This window comes from Anomalospiza imberbis, chromosome 1 (assembly GCF_031753505.1).
Source record: "Anomalospiza imberbis isolate Cuckoo-Finch-1a 21T00152 chromosome 1, ASM3175350v1, whole genome shotgun sequence".
NCBI lineage: Eukaryota > Metazoa > Chordata > Aves > Passeriformes > Viduidae > Anomalospiza > Anomalospiza imberbis.
In genome coordinates, this window is record NC_089681.1 from 11,476,491 (window position 1) to 11,496,112 (window position 19,622).

A 19,622-nucleotide genomic window follows, 5' to 3' on the forward strand; every position below is an offset into this window, starting at 1 on the left:
CTGAAAGTTATTTTCATTTCAGAATTGCCACTACAAATATCTCCCATTCTTCTCCTATACAGTCTCAGCTCTCTCTCTCTCAGTGGTGAAAACTAGGTGTTTTTTTTCTTTGGTGGTGGCAGGTGATCTTTTTCAAACCCTTTCTCACCATAAAACCCCGTTATGCAAGTATAAAACCAAATTTTTCTGTGGTTCTCAGCTTTGATTCCTTGCTTGAAGAAGGTGATGAGAAGCCTCAAGCAGTATTTATAGATAGCTGAATAAAAGGATATTGATATTTCACAATGATTGATGATCACTCCTTGGTGTCTAAAAATATGGTATGAGCTGCAGCAAGCACACGGGGTGATGAGCAGCTCTCTGCCCTAAAGAGCTCACAGAGTAAATGATGGAGCTGGCACAAAAGCAAAGACACGGTATCAACCACACATCAGGAGAAACACAGATTACAAATCCAGCATAATGATGCACAAGTGAAAGCTTGCAAGGTGTTTCAAAATAAGGAGAGCCTGGCAAAACAGGCATTTATTCAAGGAATATAAGGGTATTGTAAACTGATGAGAGAAAGACATCAGACTAGGGAAAAAGTACTTCAAGAAGTAGTGCACATGACAAAATAATTCAAGGAAAGCAATGCATGTGTACATTTGTTTTACAGTTATAGCAGTATGAAACTTGAAGATCTTTTTTACTTCAGCTCACATGTCCTCTATGAGAATTTAAAAAATCAAAATAAAGGAAGATCCTACAAAAAAACAAAAAAACAAAAACAAAAACAAAAACAAAAACAAAAAAAAAAAAAAAAAAAAAAAAAAAAAAAAAAACACCAAAGAAAAAAACACAAACACTTACGAGAAAAGCAAGACTGCAGAGAACACTGATATAATTATTTTAATTCTGTTACTGGCAAAACCTCCCCCATGAACAAAGCCTGAGTTTCAAAATGTGAAGTAAATATAGTCTGAGATGAGGGAAAATTTTAGAAATGTTGGGTGAACACTGAGTTAGGAAAAACTAAGACTGCAACCACCTCTTGTGAAATGTTAAATGCAACATTACACAGCAAGCAGATGAAGAACTGATTTGGAAAAAAAAAAAAAAAACACCAAAATTTTGGCTGTGCAAAGAAATACTGGCTCATGTATGCTTTCCCAAAACGTTTCTGCAATACAGCATCCTGTTCATTTACAGGTCACAGGAGTTCTTCCCCTCAGCAGAGGCTTGTGGTGATACAGGCACAAACTTCAAGAACAAAATGTTAGTCTTTTACAGTATTTAATTTTTGTAGAGACTTAAACATTTAAATATGCCATTAAAAAATTAAATGACTCAGTATAGATGTAATTCAGATGTACCAAAATGTATTAGTCATTCAATAAAAGAGGCATTGAGGATTTACTAAAAATACTTTACAGAACAAAATAACAACATATATTTACTTTACTGAATGGTTGTTGTGAAAAGCACATAAAACTAAATCCTGGATAAACTGCCCTAATCTGCCTACCCTGAAACTAGGAATTCTAGTTCTTGACCTGAACCAGCACAACTAACTCACATCCATCTTCCAACCCGTGTTTTGAACAGCAGAGTAAGAGGAAGCAATGTGTGATGTGATCACAAGGCAAACAAACTGGGCAGGAAGTCACCAGCAGCAGGGAGCTCCCTGCCAGGAGGGAGTCTCACCAGGGATAGAGTTAACCTCCATCAGCTTCCTATTCATCGACAGGAGATGGTGCTCCTTAGGGAACACTACCAACAAGGAGCCCTGCCATCAGGGCACAAAACCAGAAGCAATGCACTTAATATGTAGAATGGATTGCAGGGAGTTTAAAAGAAATCCCAGAGACGTCACGAAGAGAAGCTGCTTCCAAGCAGTGATGAACACAGTACACGTCACCAGTAGTCACCACTGCAGCCTTCCTGGTACTTTGACAACTCCTTGGAAGTGGTGAGGGTGCATTCTGCTATCCAGAGCTTGGACTGTTCAGCTGCCCAGTGCTCCTCCCAAAGTAGGCAGCCATGGAGCCATGCTCAGGTCAAATCACTGCTCTGCTCAGTGAGGAGCAGCCAAGAGTAGCCATTGGGCTTCACTTCAGGGGTGCTGCTCAGGAGAGCAGTAGGAACTTTAAAAATTTTTTTCCAAGGTATAAACTTAAGCTCCACTGCCGTAAGAATTACAGATGTCTGCTAGAAATACTTTACAGAAGAGAAGGAACAGTCCAGCAGGTTCTCAGAGTGTGTGGAAGAAAACTTCCTGACAAAACTGGTGAGGGAGCCAACAAGGGAAGGCACCTGCTGGACCTGCTGTTGTGAATAGAGAGGGACTTGTGAGTGATGTAACAGTCAGAGGCTATCCTGGGCATGGGGATCACATGACATGGTGACAAAGGATAAAGTAAAGGCAGAGATATTTAATAACGTCTTTGCTTCAGTCTTCAATAGTCAGACTGGTTTTTTGCGGGGACCCAGCCCCATGAGCTGGAAGAGAGGGACAACAAGCACATTGAAGCCCCCATAATCCAAGGGCAATTGGTCAGTGAGCTGCTACAGCATTTGGACACACATAAATCCATGGGGCCAAATGGGATCCACCCAAGAGTACTGGGGGAGCTGGTAGAAGAGCTGACCAAGCCACTCTCCATCATTTATCAGCAATCCTGGCTCAACAGGGAGGTCTCAGATGATTGGAAGGGAATCAATGTAATACCCATCTACAAGAAGGGCAGGAAGGAAGATCTGGGGAGCTACAGGTTTGTCAGCCTAACTTCAGTGCCAGAGAAGGTTACAGAGTAGATTACCTTGAGTGCCAACACATGGCACATACAGGACAACCAAGGAATCAGGCCCAGACAAGAGGGGTTTGTGGTGAATGGAGTTAAATCCAGCTGGCAGCTGCTCACAAGTGGTGTTCTCCAGGGCTTGGTATTGAGACCAGTCCCATTTAATACCTTTATCTATGATCTGGGTGAGGGGATCAAGGGCACCCTCAGTCAGTTTGCAAATGAATGTTGACACTGAGGTGCTGGTGCATGTCCAAAGAAGGGTAACAAAGTTGCTGGTGGGCTCGGAGTGTTCAGTCTGGAGAAAAGGAGGCTCAGAGGGGACCTTATTGCTCTCCACAACTCCCTGAAAGAAGGTTGTAGCCAGATGGGGGTTAATCTCTTCTCCCAAGTAACAAGTGACAGGAGAAGACAAAACAGCCTGAAGTTGCTCCAGGGAAGGTTTAGACTGGATATGAGCAAAAATTTCTTCACCAAAAATGTTAAAGGGTATTTTCCAACCTTAATGAATCTATGATTCTTTCTATTCTATGGTTCCAGGCAGAAAGGTATGACTGAAGGACCAAGAAGCAGATAAAAACTTGCATTGTTCGGAAACTGGAGTCCCACGACTTCAGGTAACAGGAATACAGCTCTGCTTCCTCTTCCAGCTGTGCCTAGCTAACAGTTTCAGAAACAGCTGCAGTGTTTGGGGATAAAATTCTGAGGCGGTATCTCAAGTCTTTGCACTAGTATCAGTACTAAAGGAGCATTGGTGTTAGTGGCTTATGATGCTTCCCATGTAAAGCAAAAGAATCCATCCCTGCTATCCATGTGAGTCTGCTGCTTGCCTACAACCTGGATCACTGATGCTGCAGACAAATTGCCAACACTCACCCAGCCTCCAAATTCTACCTCTTGCTGCCATCCCCTGTGGGAGAGAAGTAACACAGCCAAGGGAAACCCTGAGCAGCTCAAATGAAGAAAGAGCTCAGAGCAAATACAAGATGGCAGAAATCTCAGTGGTGCTCTCCTCAAACCTTGTGGTCCATGGAGAGGTCTGGCCAGCAGATATAACCAGTAGACTGATGCCTGTCTGCACAGCTGCTGTCAGCAGCAGGACTTTGGTTTCTTTGACTACAATGTCCCATTCAATGCAAATGGACTGTTAAGAAGATATTAAAGCCACCTGACAAAAATAGTTCTGTGAAGAGATTACAGTTCTAGTGATGATGACTTTAAACTAAATTCACTGAACAATGGAGCCTTTGCCCAGAGGTAAAGGAAGGAAGGATAAAGTCTGTGTAAGAAAAGGGCACTTGGGAAAGTTACACATTTCTGCTTGGAGGGAGAGCATGCACATGCTAACCTCGGGTGTCTGGGTACTAACACACAGAGCTTGGCCTACAAACAAGAAGAATTGGAAGTCCATGCACAGTCAGAGTGCTCTGATGTCATCGGGATCACGAAGATTAAATGGGACAGAATCCATGACAGGAAGAGTGTCATGGAGGTTATTCATGTAGAAAATGGAGAAGAATGGCAGTTGCACTTTCTTACAAAGCATCTCCTTGTCTATGCTGAGGTCCAGTGTGAAACCAGAGACTTACCTGACAGGAAACTCCTAGTCAAAAGCAAAGGCAAAAGAAACATGAGCTATGCAGCCTGGGCCTGTCACACCCCACCTGTTCAAGGGGATGATGAACTGGATAATGCTGTATACAAACAATGACCAAAAACAACCCAGTTACCAGACTTGGTCCTCATTAGAGCCACAGGGCATTGTGCAAGCAATCCAGGGTATTTCTAGACCAGATGGGTGATAACTTTTTAATGCAAATGCTAGAGAGGACAAACAAAAGTAATAACCTATGTGACCTCTGTACACAAACATGGAAGAAAAGTGGCAAATGTGGTCACAGGTAGTAGCCTGGGAGCAGTGACCACAAGCTGATTGTATTCAGAATCCAGAAGACTGGGAAGATAAGGAGAAGAAACAGCACTAAGGATTTTATGCAAATGACCTTTGGATTATACAGGACATGGCTCCTGGGGCGTTAAAGCAAAAAGTGTCATCTTAGCTGATAAATTTTTGTAGAAAACTTACTGCCTACTGAGGAAATAATAATAATCCTATTTTACAAGAAGATTGGCATTTCAGTAGAAGACTCACTGAGTAAGCAAGGAGTTTCTTAATGAACTATAATGCAAAAGGGCAGCATACAGCAAACAAAAAAAGAGTACAAAACCACTACTTTGGCACTTTAGGAACAACTCTGAGAAAATGAAAGCACATTTAGAATGAAAACAAGTGATGGATGTAAATAGCAGCAAGACAGAGTTGTGTAAATTCAGAGGAAATGTGAGGATGTTGCTGGCTGGAGGAGATAACCCAGTGGTTGTGCAGATGAAAAAGGCTGAGGTACTGAATACATTTTTGCCTCCATCCTCACAGGCAAAGATTACTCCTAGATTTCCAGATGTACCAGGATGATTTGAGAAGAAATATTTTAGGGACAAGTTAGGAATAGGCAGAACAGCTGATGTATTCAAATCTATGTGGACAGACACAATTAATCTGAAAGTGCTGAAAGAGTCAGCTGATGTGTCACTAGACCTGCCTCTCATCCCTAAAAAAGCCATGATCATTGTGGCACACTCCTGAAAACTGGAGAAAGGCGAGCACTGTGCCTGGCTTTATCAAAGACAAAAGAACGGCAACTACAGGCCACTTAGCCTACCACCAGCCTCTGGAAGGATTACATACCACATCCTTCTGGAATCCACCTCCAAACATGCAGAGAACAAAAAGGTAACCAGCCACAATCAGCACAGACTCACCAAGGGCAGATAATGCTTGATGAAACTGATGATTGCTTCCTGTGATGAACTGACCTAAAATGCAGATGTGGAGAGAGTGGTGGATGTAATCAAATGGTCTGTTGGGTAGACTGAAAATTACTGGGCCAGCCAGCTCAGAGGGTAATGCTCACAGCAAACATCAGTTTGCCATCCAACTGGTAGCCTGTACCAAGAGGTGTATTGTAGTGCTGAACAGAAGAGCTGAGTATGTTCAATATCCTCACCAAAGGCCTGGATGATGAAACCAAATGCACTCTCAGCAATCTTCTAGACATAACTAATCTGGTGGCATTTGACATATCAAGCAGTAGAGCTTTAATCAAGAAGGACCTTGAGGAAAATCAGAACTGGTAATGCCAAGTTCAAGAAGAATTCTACAGCTTTTCTAGGGGCAGGATAACCCCAGGCACCAGTAGATTCTAGGGATTGACTGGCCTTGCAGCAGCTCTGCTACGGTAGATGCTAAGTGAAATTTCAGGAAATGTTTTCACTGCTAATTAGCAAATTGGGTATGGCTACATTTGGAGCAGCATGGCCAGCAGAACAACAGAAGTTATTGTTCCCCTCTGTGAAGCATTGATTAGGCAATAGCTGAAATACTGCATTCCATATCAGACTTCCCAGTTCAAGACACATTTGGAGAAACCCAAATCTGGAAAGGGGCCACGGACTCATGACCGACAGAAGCTGGGGTTTTTATACCCATAAACATGAGGCTAAGAGAGGCAAAAAAACTATTTGAAGAAGAGTTACAAAAATGGTGGAGCCAAGCTTTCCTCAAGTAATGAAAAGACACATAGAATTGTGATTTTTCTGACAGTGCTATGAACTTAATGCTTTCTTTTTTTAAAAAAATAAGACATGCTTTGTTGTCTCTTATCCAGTATCTCCAGTACTAAGCAGACCACATCCACAACTTAGTTGACCAAATTTATATATCCCAGTTGGATCACATATCTATTTTATGACACTGTTGATTGGGATATAAAAGGCATTTTTATATTCACCAATCCAAGAATCTCAAGGACTGATCTTAAAACTTTCAGATTATGATCTATCAAAATAGTTTAAAAACCTACATTGCATTTTACTTAACCATCCAGGAAAATATTTTATCCCATTTGGTGTGGTTGAGATCAGAGCAGGTACTTCAGCTGAAAATTCATCAAGTTTATAAGAAGGGGTCCTACCTGATACTCACACAGAGATGTAGTTCACCTCCTCCCATCAATAATACAGGAGGATTTGTAATTTAGAACAAGTTATTAAGGGGGTTTTTTTTGGGCATTAAGGGAGAAAACTGGCTGCAAGACAAGAATCTAGCAGAAGATTCCTCCCTTTTTTTGGTTCAAGTGGGTGTAGCTCTGCAAACTTCAAGTTGGATTTTATCTGCCCGTACCTAATTATTAAATGGTTTATGTGGTTTTATACTATATGGATTTGAAATGAGCTTTCAGATTAAGAATTTTTCAATTATGCAACAATGCCCAGAGCAGGAGCTGTTCATTTACTTATTTTTTAAATAATCAAATATATAAGTAAGAACAGAGAGATAAATTATTAGATATCCTGAAAACTTTCCAAATATTAAAATTATGGAGGTGGAAGGTTGTTTTTAGATAGAATAATATTTCAAAATAGGTTTCAAATAGAGAATAAATGTCATTTATCTAAAACTCCATAGCCATTTAACATACATTTCAGGGTGCATTAGTGCTTGTGGAGACTGGATTTTCTAAAATAAAGCAGTTTATTTTCTGCTTCTTTCAGATATGGCACCTCACATCAAAGACCCATCCAGCATATTCTATTCCCTTTAGCAATGGCAGAAGCAAAAAGCTGTTTCTCACCAAATACTCTCCCTACAACTAACAACTTGCATTTTAGGGATTTAGCAAGCCAGTGACTGTATTTGAATCATTGCATCTAACAGCTGTCAAGGATTTTTTCCTTCTATTAATTTGTCCAGTAGCTTTTGGAACTCATTAATGATTTTGGTCTCCATAACATCCTGTGGCAACTAATTCCATAATGTAATTATTGACTGTGTAAAAAATTACTTCCTTTTCTTGATTTAAAACCTGCTGCTGGATAATTTCATTAAATGGCTCTTTATGTGACACACGGTGAACAAACACTTCTGTTCCATCCATGACTACACATTGCTATTATAGTCACCTCTTACCTGAATTAACTGACAGTTTCTCCTTGAGCAGAAGCCACACCTGTAATCCTGTATAGATGCTTTTTGCTTTAGCTGGATTTTCCCCTTACCATAAAACAATCTCTTACTATTAAAATTTTATTTAAAAGTAAATAACTGCTGAAAAGAACTAGTATAAGAAAGGACGAACATAAGGAGTTTGGGTCTGAGTTTTATAGGGCTTGGAAATGGCCAAGTGCAAACTCACGCTGAACTGCAGCAACCATTACAACTACAGTGGCCTATGCTGTGCACATAAACCTGATAGGATTTGGTTGACAGGATTTGTCTGATATTTGTTTATAAGCCTGACTGATGAAGGTGGCCAGGCATCTGCCAACCTAACCGATCAATTAAGGAGGATGACTTGCTAAACTCAGGTCCAATTAGTCCATAAAGGGTTGGTAGAGACACATATAATTGATGGGCCAGATTCTCCTAAAATACTGTTCAATAATACTTCCATGTGCTCTGTCAGATTACATTTGCCAAGAGACACAAAGCACTGCTGTCAGTGGGAGAAAAGGCAACAGTGCTGAGTCTTCTCCAAGGGCAGGTGACCAACCAACAACAGCCCACTCTGGGTTACACCAAAAGAAGGTAAGAAAGAGATGCCAAAGCCTAAACAGGATGCAAGAGAAAAGGCAGAGAAGCTGCCCACCAATCTGAACAGCAGAATTCCATTGAGAGGAGATGGTGGTGAAAGCTATGGCTCACTCTTAGTGAATTTAGCAGAGAGCAGTGGGGAAAGGTGGGGTTGTTTTGTGAGGACTAAGGGCATACAGTGGGGTTTTTAATAGCTTCTCCAGAAACTCCCTCTTTCAAGAGACAGTTTTACTGAACTGGACCTAACTGCCTCTAGCGCAGCCCAGCCTTTACCTGCATCCCTTGATCACCTCCAACTAAGCATAGAAATATCCATGGAGAAACATTTCATTTACAGCCCACACTTTGTATTACAACAATTATCACACCCCACAAAACCACACCCTGTATGTTTTCCCTTACCAGAGTCGCCATCTTCCCAGCAACTCTTGTAAACTCACCACTGCATCCAAGCCCTCACTATCCAATCTTCTCCCCACAAAACAGGGGAAACAAAAGCATCACTACAGCTTTGAACAGTGGATGAGTACCCAGTTGAACAAGCACTGTGAATCGTTTACACAGAAGCAGTGGCAATGCAGCGAGGCACTCACATTTGAAGAGTGCCAGAAGAGTTAAGAGCAGCAACATCACTGAGCTTTTAATTTCTCTGGTTTTATAGAATTTATCAGGTGTGGTATGTGTGAGTACAGGTAAACATGGGAACTTTACACTTTATGAGGAAGTCTGGAGTGCATCTGATGTACACACTTATTTTCTTAAGTCTTTTATAGTATTTTTCATCTACTATCAGTATTAACACACAAGTCTAAGGACAAAAGAAATACTCCAGCTGGTGAAATCAGCTTGCTCAAGCTACGGATGTAGCTCAGATGAAAAAGATGAGAGCCCAGAAATTAGCTCAACTTGCCAACCCTTATTATCAAGCACACTGTTTGTAACTCACAGTAGGTTATCAACAATGGGGCCACATTTGGGAGATACTGTGACATCTGGTATTGATTTCTGGCAGGATTCAGGTATTTTTTGAAACCTCTTCTTCAAATTGGAAAGATAATAAAATGCATACATACTACAAGGCAGATTTTTTTTTTTTTTTTTAATTTCAGTAGGCACTGGAATGGACATAGTTACATACTGCAGCACATCACAAACACAAAGAAGTCATGCTGCTGCTTTGAAATCACAGCACTAGCTTCCCTCAACAGGAGCAATGTGGAATATGAGAAAGAAAAACAATTTGACATTTGCAGCACAGGTTGAGCACATGTGTTAAAAACTGTGAGAAACCCATTATTCAATTTAAATAAATAAATGTCAAAAAGCTACTCTTAAGTCCCAGCATCAAAATATAAAGCAAATAAATGCTCTCCATTTTAACAAAACCCCAAATACACAGTTCTGTAAAAGTGAAAACATTCACAGGAAACCATACTACAAAGTTGCATGACTTTGGTCTATTCTAAATGACATGCAGTAAGTTGCATGCACACTCCTGTTTACACCGAGTATTGAACAGCTCTACAAGAAAAAGTCCCAAATAATATAATTCATGAGGAAGCTAGGAATGAGAGTTGCAGCTCCTACCACTAACTCCTTCTTAGCTGAAATTCTTTAACAAAAACAAATTCATGGCAGTATCAGCCACCAAAAAAAAATGTGATCTAGTTAATGCTATAAGCAACATATCTGTGATTCATTATAATTCTGCTAAGAATTTTGCTGAGGGAAAATCTGGGTAACTGCGTATTTTTATTGATAAGATCAGTTTAAAAAAATACTAGGAGAAAAAGGAGAAAAAGTAAATGTTTTTAAATGACTAACTTAACATTTAAAATTTTGGAGAATTAATTTTAAAGTATCCAACATATGATTTCTGGAAACAATTACAGTAATTAAAACAAAAGTCAACCTTTGGAGGGAGACATTTTATGGAAGGCATTCCAGAAACTGCCTCCCCACTGACACTGATCAACTTGGGTGTGTTCAATTAACAGGAGAAACTCATTTAAAGCAATAGCTCCTGCTGCTGAGAATCATCCAGGATTTAACACTCAACTTTCACCCCCTGGCCCCCAGTCAAGGATTTAAATCCTTGACTGTCAGCAGGAGCTTTCTAGATGAGACGATTAATTTGAAATACTATTTTCACTACTGAGCGGCTGAAACTACAACGCCAGTGTTTCCAGTAATAAATTTCATCTAAAAAAAAAAAAAATCCATTATTTGAGATTAAGATAGTTTTTTAATCTGGCTATTTTGCCTCAACACCCACCAGTTTCATTACATTTCAATATTTTATCTTCTTTCTCTAGGCTAGGCTAAAAGAGATAGAGTTAACTCACATTGACTCTGAAATGCAGACACTGCCTAGAAAAGTAAGGATACAAATCACAGGGACTATTAGTTGCTCTATATGTGACCTTCTGGAATTTCAGAAAACGTTCAGACTGCAAATTGCAATCTTCAGTGTTAAAATAAAATCATTAAAAACTGAATTCAAATAGCTTTGAGTCCTTCAGGTAGAAAAAAATATAAATCTCTTTACAGACAGTGATATGGGATGCCATCCACATGACTGAGATTGTGGTTGAGCAAGATGGTAAATTCAGTTTCAGGATGCCTTGTATGAGATCAAAACCACCACAGCTGCATGACACACCAACTGAGTATAACCCACTCTGCCAATTCTAATTTTGCACAGTTATGCTCCATCAGGTAGTGTCTGTCCTGCAGCCAGAATACAGCCAGCATAAACAGTATCATGTGATCTGGCTTAATTGATGAGCATGTCCCACCAGGTGATTGGAGCTGCACAAATGCAGTGTTAATAAACACAGGACCCCAGCCCAAAGTACACAGTGAAACAATTTGTCAAGGTCAACCACACAAGCTGCTAGTAGACCTGAAAATAGCATCCAGTCCTCCTAAATCGCAGGCTAGTTTGCTACCTACTGGGCAGCACTGCTGCCCAACATAGCAAACACAGTTTTTAAATTACGATGTGGTTCTCAGGACTTCTCTGGCACGTTTGTTCTTAATATAATCCCTGCTGCCACCATATCTACAGAGGTCCCAGATCCATGTGATGGCCATAGGTCCACAACATTTCTTTTCCCCCAAATCTTCACTGCTAACCAGCTGTGGCCCCTGCTGCCCCACGCCTACCCACACGAGCCAAGGGCCATTTCAGCAACTACAATGTTGACACTGCAAATATTTAGGAAAATGTTTCACTTGGCCAATGTAAGCAGCCACAGTGAAGTCAAACAAACCTATGTCCATATGCAAGAGTTTCCAGGGTTTCTTCTCCAAAAAGCAGGACACATTTTTATGCTTGCTAGGACACACTAAGACACACTACTGAGGATGGGCTACATAACCCACATAAAATAAAACACTATTCCTACTTCTTCATATGCTGCTTGCTAAAAAAACATATTTTAATTGCAGCTCACCAAATGTTGACTCTAACATATTACTGTAGAGAACTACACACATAGATCACTAATTCTCAGAAAATAAAAAAGCGGATTCAATCAAATACTTAGTCTGACACATACGGAGACTTTAACACAAAAAAGTAAAGCAAATATTATAAAGTAAGTATTAGAAATGTGTTGAAATGCATCTTTGTCCCAGTTTCTGCAGGAAGCAGAGAACATGCCGACAACAGTGCTGTATTATTTGAATTACTGTTTGGAGATGGCAGTAGGACAGAGCAAGAAATATATCATTGATTAGAAATTGTATCAAAGAAATTGTACTGAAGAAACTTTAAAATATTAAAAAACTCCATAGCTAGCTAATGCTAGAAATAAGCTTGCCTGTAAAAGCTTTAGTAAGTCCTGTGGCATTATACATATACATATATATATATATGCAGAGGCATAATTATAGAGTCACATATTATTTTCCTCAACTATCCTGCCCAAGTCATTATAAGGATTTAATCCAATGCCCACATTTTGCTTGTTCTCTGAGATGAATGATCAGTCTGAAGTGGCTTCATTAGTAGATAGCAAGTAAACTAGAAATAAGAGGAATTCCAATTAGAATTCAAGGTACCAAAATAACAGCCAAGAGGAGATCCATTGTTAAAAAAACCTCTAAAGATGAAGTAAGTTCTCAAAAAATCTCCAAAGACATTGGCATTGGTACAACATCTTTCACCAGGATTTTGACTTGTTGCTGTTGATGGTGCACCTTAGTACGCTCTGAGTGAATTTCAAGATAGAATCATTTGCTTTTACAACCAGAGAGTCAGGATAAATGCAGCAAAAGACTAAGAGTTTTTTTATTCTCCCTTCCAGCCCAAGAAAAGATATATCCATTCCACTAAACCCATTTTTCTAGTACTTCACAAAGACCTTCCTGAGCAATTTCTGTGCAGCAGACGACCTTTTTGATAAAAAGAAGGTCCCAAAATTTTCATGGCTAACTGACAATATTTCAGAATCAAGAAACACTGATGTCAGAGGAAATGCTCTGAACTCAGCTGTACAGTGAAGGTTACAGCTGCAGATATGGATATCATCAGTGGATTTTGCCCTAAAACATATTGTCATGACAGTGTAGCAAGAGGGAAAAAGAAGAGCAGAATGCTTATTAAGAATGTGTCAGCACCAAATAGGGTTGTTTGTTCCATGAAACTAGAAAGTTCCATGTCAAAAATTGTTTCACTGACAACAATGTAATAAGTATCACAGTGTCAGTCACTGTCAGAGAGTCCCGCATCAGTTAAAACACATGAATCCCTTGGGATTCACAGTCTTCCTGGTATTTATTCCTACAGAAAACTAAGCAACAATCTGATTTTTAAGCACAACCCTGTCTCTAGCAGGCAGCAGCAGTCACTGATGACCCTGCTGGCACTTGCCACATACACTGAACTTGGTCATCACGTTAGTTCTGCTGCCATAGCTGTGCCAATGAAGATGAGAGCTGGCTGGAACCACATCCTCTGCTTGAGCTTACTGTTCCTTCAAAGACCACACTGCAAGTGGAGCTACCACTGCAGAAATGTTTTGTTGCTTTAGTTTGCTTTGTCAAAAGAGACAACTTGGACATATTGGCAGAACCTTCTCCAATAGGACTCCTGGCCTACGAAGTTATGCTGGCAGAAGCTGGTTAAAAAAGATGTTAAGTCCCTTTCATTTTTATGAGACCAAGGAAGACCAGCCAAGTTACTACAGCAAGTTATATCCAAGTTATACTATGAGTTTTAAGTGAGGAAACTAGAATTCTGCTACACAGGTTGCAAATCAGAGACCATGAATTTAACTGTACAGTAGTTCTAAAACAGGATTCTTTAGTTTTATGCAGAGGCTTTTAGATCACTCACAAGCTGCACACTTGGAATACAACTTCATCACTGAAGGGAATTATCCCTCTGCAGGATTACAACCTACACAGTTTTTCACTAAAATAACAGATCCCAATACTAAGTAATCTACTTTAAATTACTGACCCATTGAACAAACATCCCCTCTTATTCACACTCCAAGGACCTTACTAGTCTAAAGGGAAGAACCATTACCAAAAAGACAAAACAATTTTAAGAATAGTTCCTATACATCCTATAGAGACAAAATCACTCTTGTACAAGGAACATGGTGCACCCCTCACCTTTGCAAAGGAAGAATGAACACTTGACAAGGTGTGAAGTCACACAGGCATAAATGACCAACACATCCAGACTTCAAATCCTCTCAAGACATACACTTATATCAGGTGTATGTAGTAGTTTTGCAGATAAAACCCAACAAAGAACATTTAAATTTCACTCCCTGGGTTCAAACTATAATTAACTTTAAATTACATTATAATTGCTCAAATCAGTCTCCATGCAGGATAATCAGAAAACAAAGATGTCAGCAGCCACTGACAGTGACAGATATGATTCAACAAGAACAATGTGGGAAAGCTCTAGCAGAAGTAGGGATAAAACTCCAGCACCAATGCAACATCTAATATTTCTATCTTTTCTTCAGCTCAATATGACCTCCTTCCTAGCACTCTTTCAACCAGACTCTTCCCCATATGTCTACATAATCTCAAAACCTTCCAAGCCCATGTCCTTTACTTTTTCCTCTGCCTCTTCTCATTCTGAGTGCTTCCTTCTTTTAGTCCTTTTCTTAAATATGTCTCCTCTATGCTTCTTCCACCTCACTAAGGTTTGGATTTCATTCTGTCACAGAGCTCAGGACTAGCAAAAGGCAGACAAAGTGATGTTTGGCAAAGAAGTAACTTGCAAAAGGAAGCACTAAGCAATCCTTGCCAGAGATGCCATTACCACGTTCAACAATTTCAGATGCCATTACCACGTTCAACAATTTCCTGTCACCTGCAAAAGAAACAAAATAGCCCAGGTTCTCTTTCCCTAAAGGAGAAGAAAAGAGAAGTGGGAATAATATGACTTTAGAAGTCAGTTTTACCTTCCTCATTCTCTAGTTTGATCTACAATACACTATAATTAATTTTATCTAGAGAAGTCCGGGGACTTCAAAAAATTTGCCCCAGCTTTTACAGTCCCAAAGAAACCAAATGCTTGAAAAGCTGAGAGAGTGGTCAGTCCACCACCACCATCCCTGCTAAGCCAGAGAGCAGAGTAGAAGTAAGGGAGCAGGCGCAACTGCCATGACCCAAGAAGCAAGAACAGGAGAACACAATAAATCAAACTACAATGCCAAGTACAACTTTGCTTGAACATTGTGCTCATCAAGTAAATTCAGTATAACACCTGTCTGTAGGGTACAACCATGCCCTGCTGACATAAGCCACTTCCTCAGAGAGCATGCACAGTAAAACAAATGTGCACTGGGTCTTTACATGCAGACAAGAGAATGCAAAGCTAATGACTACAATTAGGTTGTTATATATATGGGAAATGCCAATTTTTTATTGCTCAGAGTGTATAAAAATGAGCACCTGGCATATTGAAGACGTGTTAGCTTTATGGATTCACCACCTAGAACACATTCTTGGCACAGACATGAAATAAAATTAAGTATCTTGACTCTCTGTGTGGATTGTCTTCCTGCACACTGGGTGAAAGAATCCATATTTAGGATAACACAATATGCTGGCATTCTGGCCACTTGAGAACTCTGTCAGAGTAGGGAACACTTGAGCCTGGGTTCCAATCATTTGGGTCCATTTCAAGAGTATAAAAAAAATTAATTCTGCCAGAGATACTGCAGTTCTATCAGTCTTTCATTGTTACACTAAAAATAAGAGTGCTGTCTGGACTTTGCATGGTAAGGACCCAAATATTGGCTAATTTCTCTTAAAAATACCCATTAAAAATGAAAGAAGAAGCAGCAACAGAAGTCCAGTCATTACACAGGTACAAGAAAATCCAGTGGCACAGGGAGTTCCCACAGACAAAGGATTTCCCACAGCCTATTGTTGGAAACACTGTGATTCAATTGCTCACTTCTTGCTCAACAGGCTGCTGATTCAACCAGAAGAGGATGCTGGTATGTCTCACCTTCTGCATTCCACCTACTGCAGCCTAAATCAACAAAAAAACTAGCTTTGAGAAAACATGTGACTGTATCTCATGCTAGTTTCAAGTTATTTACATTACAATCTTTTAGTTGTACAATATCACCTTTTTGTCAATGCCATTTAAAGATACACATAATAAAATAATACATCAGGAATTTTAACTGCTGCTGTCTCTTATCTTGCTAAATTCCAATTGGACATTTCACTAGAAGCAGCTGGTTAGAAGGTGAAACACAGACTATAATATACTTTCAGATTCACTGCTGTATGAGGAAACTACAGACCAGAAAAATCATCAACATACAAACTTATAAAATAATCAGGTAAAATGTGTTTTACAGCTGGAGACAAATCTTGTCCACGAAGAACAGTCTGCTTGTGAAAATTAATGACCTGCTGCAACTCCTGAGAGAAAGCCCTCAGGTAAGGAATTCAGATGGAACCAGGGAGCAAGTCAGTGGAGGCTATTTTAAACCCAAGCTATTCTACAGCTCCTTCCAGGTGCAGCCCTAAATTCAGCAACAGTATCTGTTTCCCAGAAGTAGATGTTAAGCTGTCTCTGACAGGTAACTGGAGATGGGCAGTGCAGCTCCAGAGGCATGGCATGCAGCTAGCCTCCAAAATAAAGCATGAGCTGTTATTTTTCAGAGAACAGATTGTAACTGTTCTACAGCAGAAGTTACATACATACAAAGTTATATACAAACAAAGGTTTGTTCTGGATGCTGGCAGGGGAAAGGACGAACAATTCCCTAGAGTGAAGTAGGAAGCAGAGACAGGGGAAGTGTGGCTAGAGGCTAACAAATTAGCCATTACCAAGATTATAATTCATGTAGTCTCTAAAACACGTTAAATATCTTGGAGCTGCATTTTTGAAACCTTAGGACTGAAATAACAGGAAATGAGCTTGTTTTAACGACACAAAGAAGCTGCATTAGAGGAAAAAAGAGGGGAAAAGGAAAACTAACCCTTCCAGGTGTATTTTTTTGCACACCAGCTCAGATATGCACACAACAGATACTGCTGAATTCAATCCTAAAAATCACAAAAGTATCACTGCTCTGCCGAAACCAAAAACAGTATCTTCAGTGAAGCACTTGCACCTGTGCTCAACTTAAAATATCATCTTAAATATCAACTTAAAATACATCTGAAGTAAACAGGACTTGAGTGCTTTGTTGGTGAAGGCACAGACTTGCTCTTTAGAGTCCTAAACTTGAAAAAAATGCTGATAAATGGAAATAATAAAAGAAGTCAAAAAGCCATGTTTTAAAATTACTCAAAATTCCTATTAGAACAATAACACACCAATTATTAATTGGCTTATAATCAAAATATAAACCAACTGTGTTTCGCTCAAGTCTCGATATACATCATTAGTCTCTAACAATGATGATTGTGTTACAATTTACTAGGAAAGCTTTAAAAATCATGAGTAGTCCAAATAAAAGGAAAAAGTTCTAAACCATCCAATATAAACTAGGAGGTCTGCAATTATGGTGATATCTGAAGTAAAATGTATATTCAAAGACTACATGGGGAACAGTGCCTGTATTTACTGCTGTCCCACACTTGCTATTGCAGACATAGTTTTGAACTCCTTTTAAGCATGTATATTTAATTATCTGAATTAAGATGTTTCAGTTGAGCATCTAATCAGATTTTTAAAAAATTAAAGGAAAACCTTTCTACAACAGAAAAACCATGCAGGCATATCAACAGAACTAGTGGGAAATGCATTGCTTTGTTCTCCTTTTACTGCTTTTAAAAGAACAAAAAGCAATAGCAAGATAACAGCCAGGAGGGTTTAATTGAAAAGCTCCACTACCTTAACATTTTGAAACACAGACTTCCCACCTTGAAGGGAAATCAGGGATGTGCTTTTGCCTTTTCTAGAGAAATCCACAGAAAAGCGACACCAGAAGTTTCTGTGCAGACACACACTACTCAGGGAGTTGAGTTCTCCCGGCACCGACATGGCCTGAAACTGAGCTTCGGCCACCCTGGACCGGCCCCTCCCCGTCCCGGCTCTGCCGCGGAGCCGCCGCGCGCTCCCGCCGGGCCGGGAACGCGCCGAGCTCGGGACGGGAACGCGCCGAGCCCGGGCCGGGCACGCGCCGAGCTCGGGACGGGAACGCGCCGAACCCGGGACGGGCACGCGCCGAACCCGGGCCGGGGACGCGCCGAGCCCGGGCCGGGGACGCGCCGAACCCGGGACGGGAACGCGCCGAGCCCGGGACGGGCACGCGCCGAACCCGGGCCGGGGACGCGCCGAGCCCGGGCCGGGGACGCGCCGAACCCGGGACGGGAACGCGCCGAGCTCGGGACGGGAACGCGCCGAACCCGGGACGGGAACGCGCCGAGCCAGGGCCGGGAACGCGCCGAACCCGGGACGGGAACGCGCCGAGCCCGGGCCGGGCACGCGCCGAGCCCGGGCCGGGCACGCGCCGAACCCGGGACGGGGACGCGCCGAACCCGGGACGGGAACGCGCCGAACCCGGGACGGGCACGCGCCGAACCCGGGACGGGCACGCGCCGAACCCGGGACGGGAACGCGCCGAACCCGGGACGGGGACGCGCCGAGCCCGGGACGGGGACGCGCCGAGCCAGGGCCGGGGACGCGCCGAGCCCGGGACGGGAACGCGCCGAACCCGGGACGGGCACGCGCCGAACCCGGGACGGGCACGCGCCGAGCCCGGGACGGGCAGCGCGTGGGCACGGCCCCCCCTGGCGGCCACCGGCGGCGCCGCCACCGCGCCCGGAGTTGGTCCGTCCTTTGTCCGTCCTTTGTCCGTCCTTTGTCCGTCCTTTGTCCGGGGGCAGAGCGAGGCTCCGGTTCATGCAGCGAGCAATCCGCCAGCTCACCCTTTACCAGCCGAGTCAGGTGGCAGGAAGGCAGTGGCAAGCAGGCTTTAAAACATCGCTTCTCTGCAGCCACAGCCATCGGCTTGTTCCTGAAATCATCTGCCTCACTTCCATCTTCCACAATAGATGAGGTGGTATCACCTGAGAGCAGGGGGTCTTAACTACAGTGTCCTCAATCCTTCCCAAAGCATTACCCATATTCCTAACGGTGCAGGTTTGGTGGGGAGAAGTTAAAAACTCTGCCACCCTCTAGGAAGCTGGGAAAAAAACAGTTGTACTGGCAAGTTCAGTATTTTATACTTGCCAAAGAGCTGTCTTTCCAATTGCGTATTGTTTAAATGTAACACTTGTGTCCTTTAAAAGATAATATTTAAATAAGGGTATGTTTCCATAGCTTAATGAAAAGAGATACTTTACCTGATTTATGGTTTCTTCAAATGCTTTTATATAATGATTAAGTTGTCTATCCATTGTAGCATATTCTAACATGACTTTTTCCATATTGTTAACATCTTCTTCATCATCTGCAAAATAAAATATGTGGAACATGGGTGATCAATTGCATTATTTTCAGGCAGCATTTTTTCTTCACAAATATTTTATTTACAAGTATTCATGCCGTGAATATCTAATGCATTTGTAAGGCTCAGCAGGTGTTTTCAAGCTACTCAAACATGCACTTTTTTTTCTCATTTTGCAACTGTAATCTTTGACATTTCTTGGATAACTTGAACAAACAGCTTACTCAGAAAGACACTTCCCTAGTTTCATGTGAACAAGAGAGAGTATGTGTAATTTCATCTACCAACACC

At 41.4% G+C, this 19,622-nt stretch overlaps 1 protein-coding gene across 1 annotated transcript in view; it reads right to left on the reverse strand.

Moving 5' to 3' along the window:
• The window catches only part of NSMCE2 (NSE2 (MMS21) homolog, SMC5-SMC6 complex SUMO ligase), a 126,236-nt gene that overhangs the window by 80,134 nt on the left and 26,480 nt on the right, over positions 1-19,622 (reverse strand). The window contains 1 exon segment of the mRNA XM_068181289.1: positions 19,228-19,334. Within this exon segment, the coding sequence (XP_068037390.1) occupies positions 19,228-19,334 (107 nt within the window).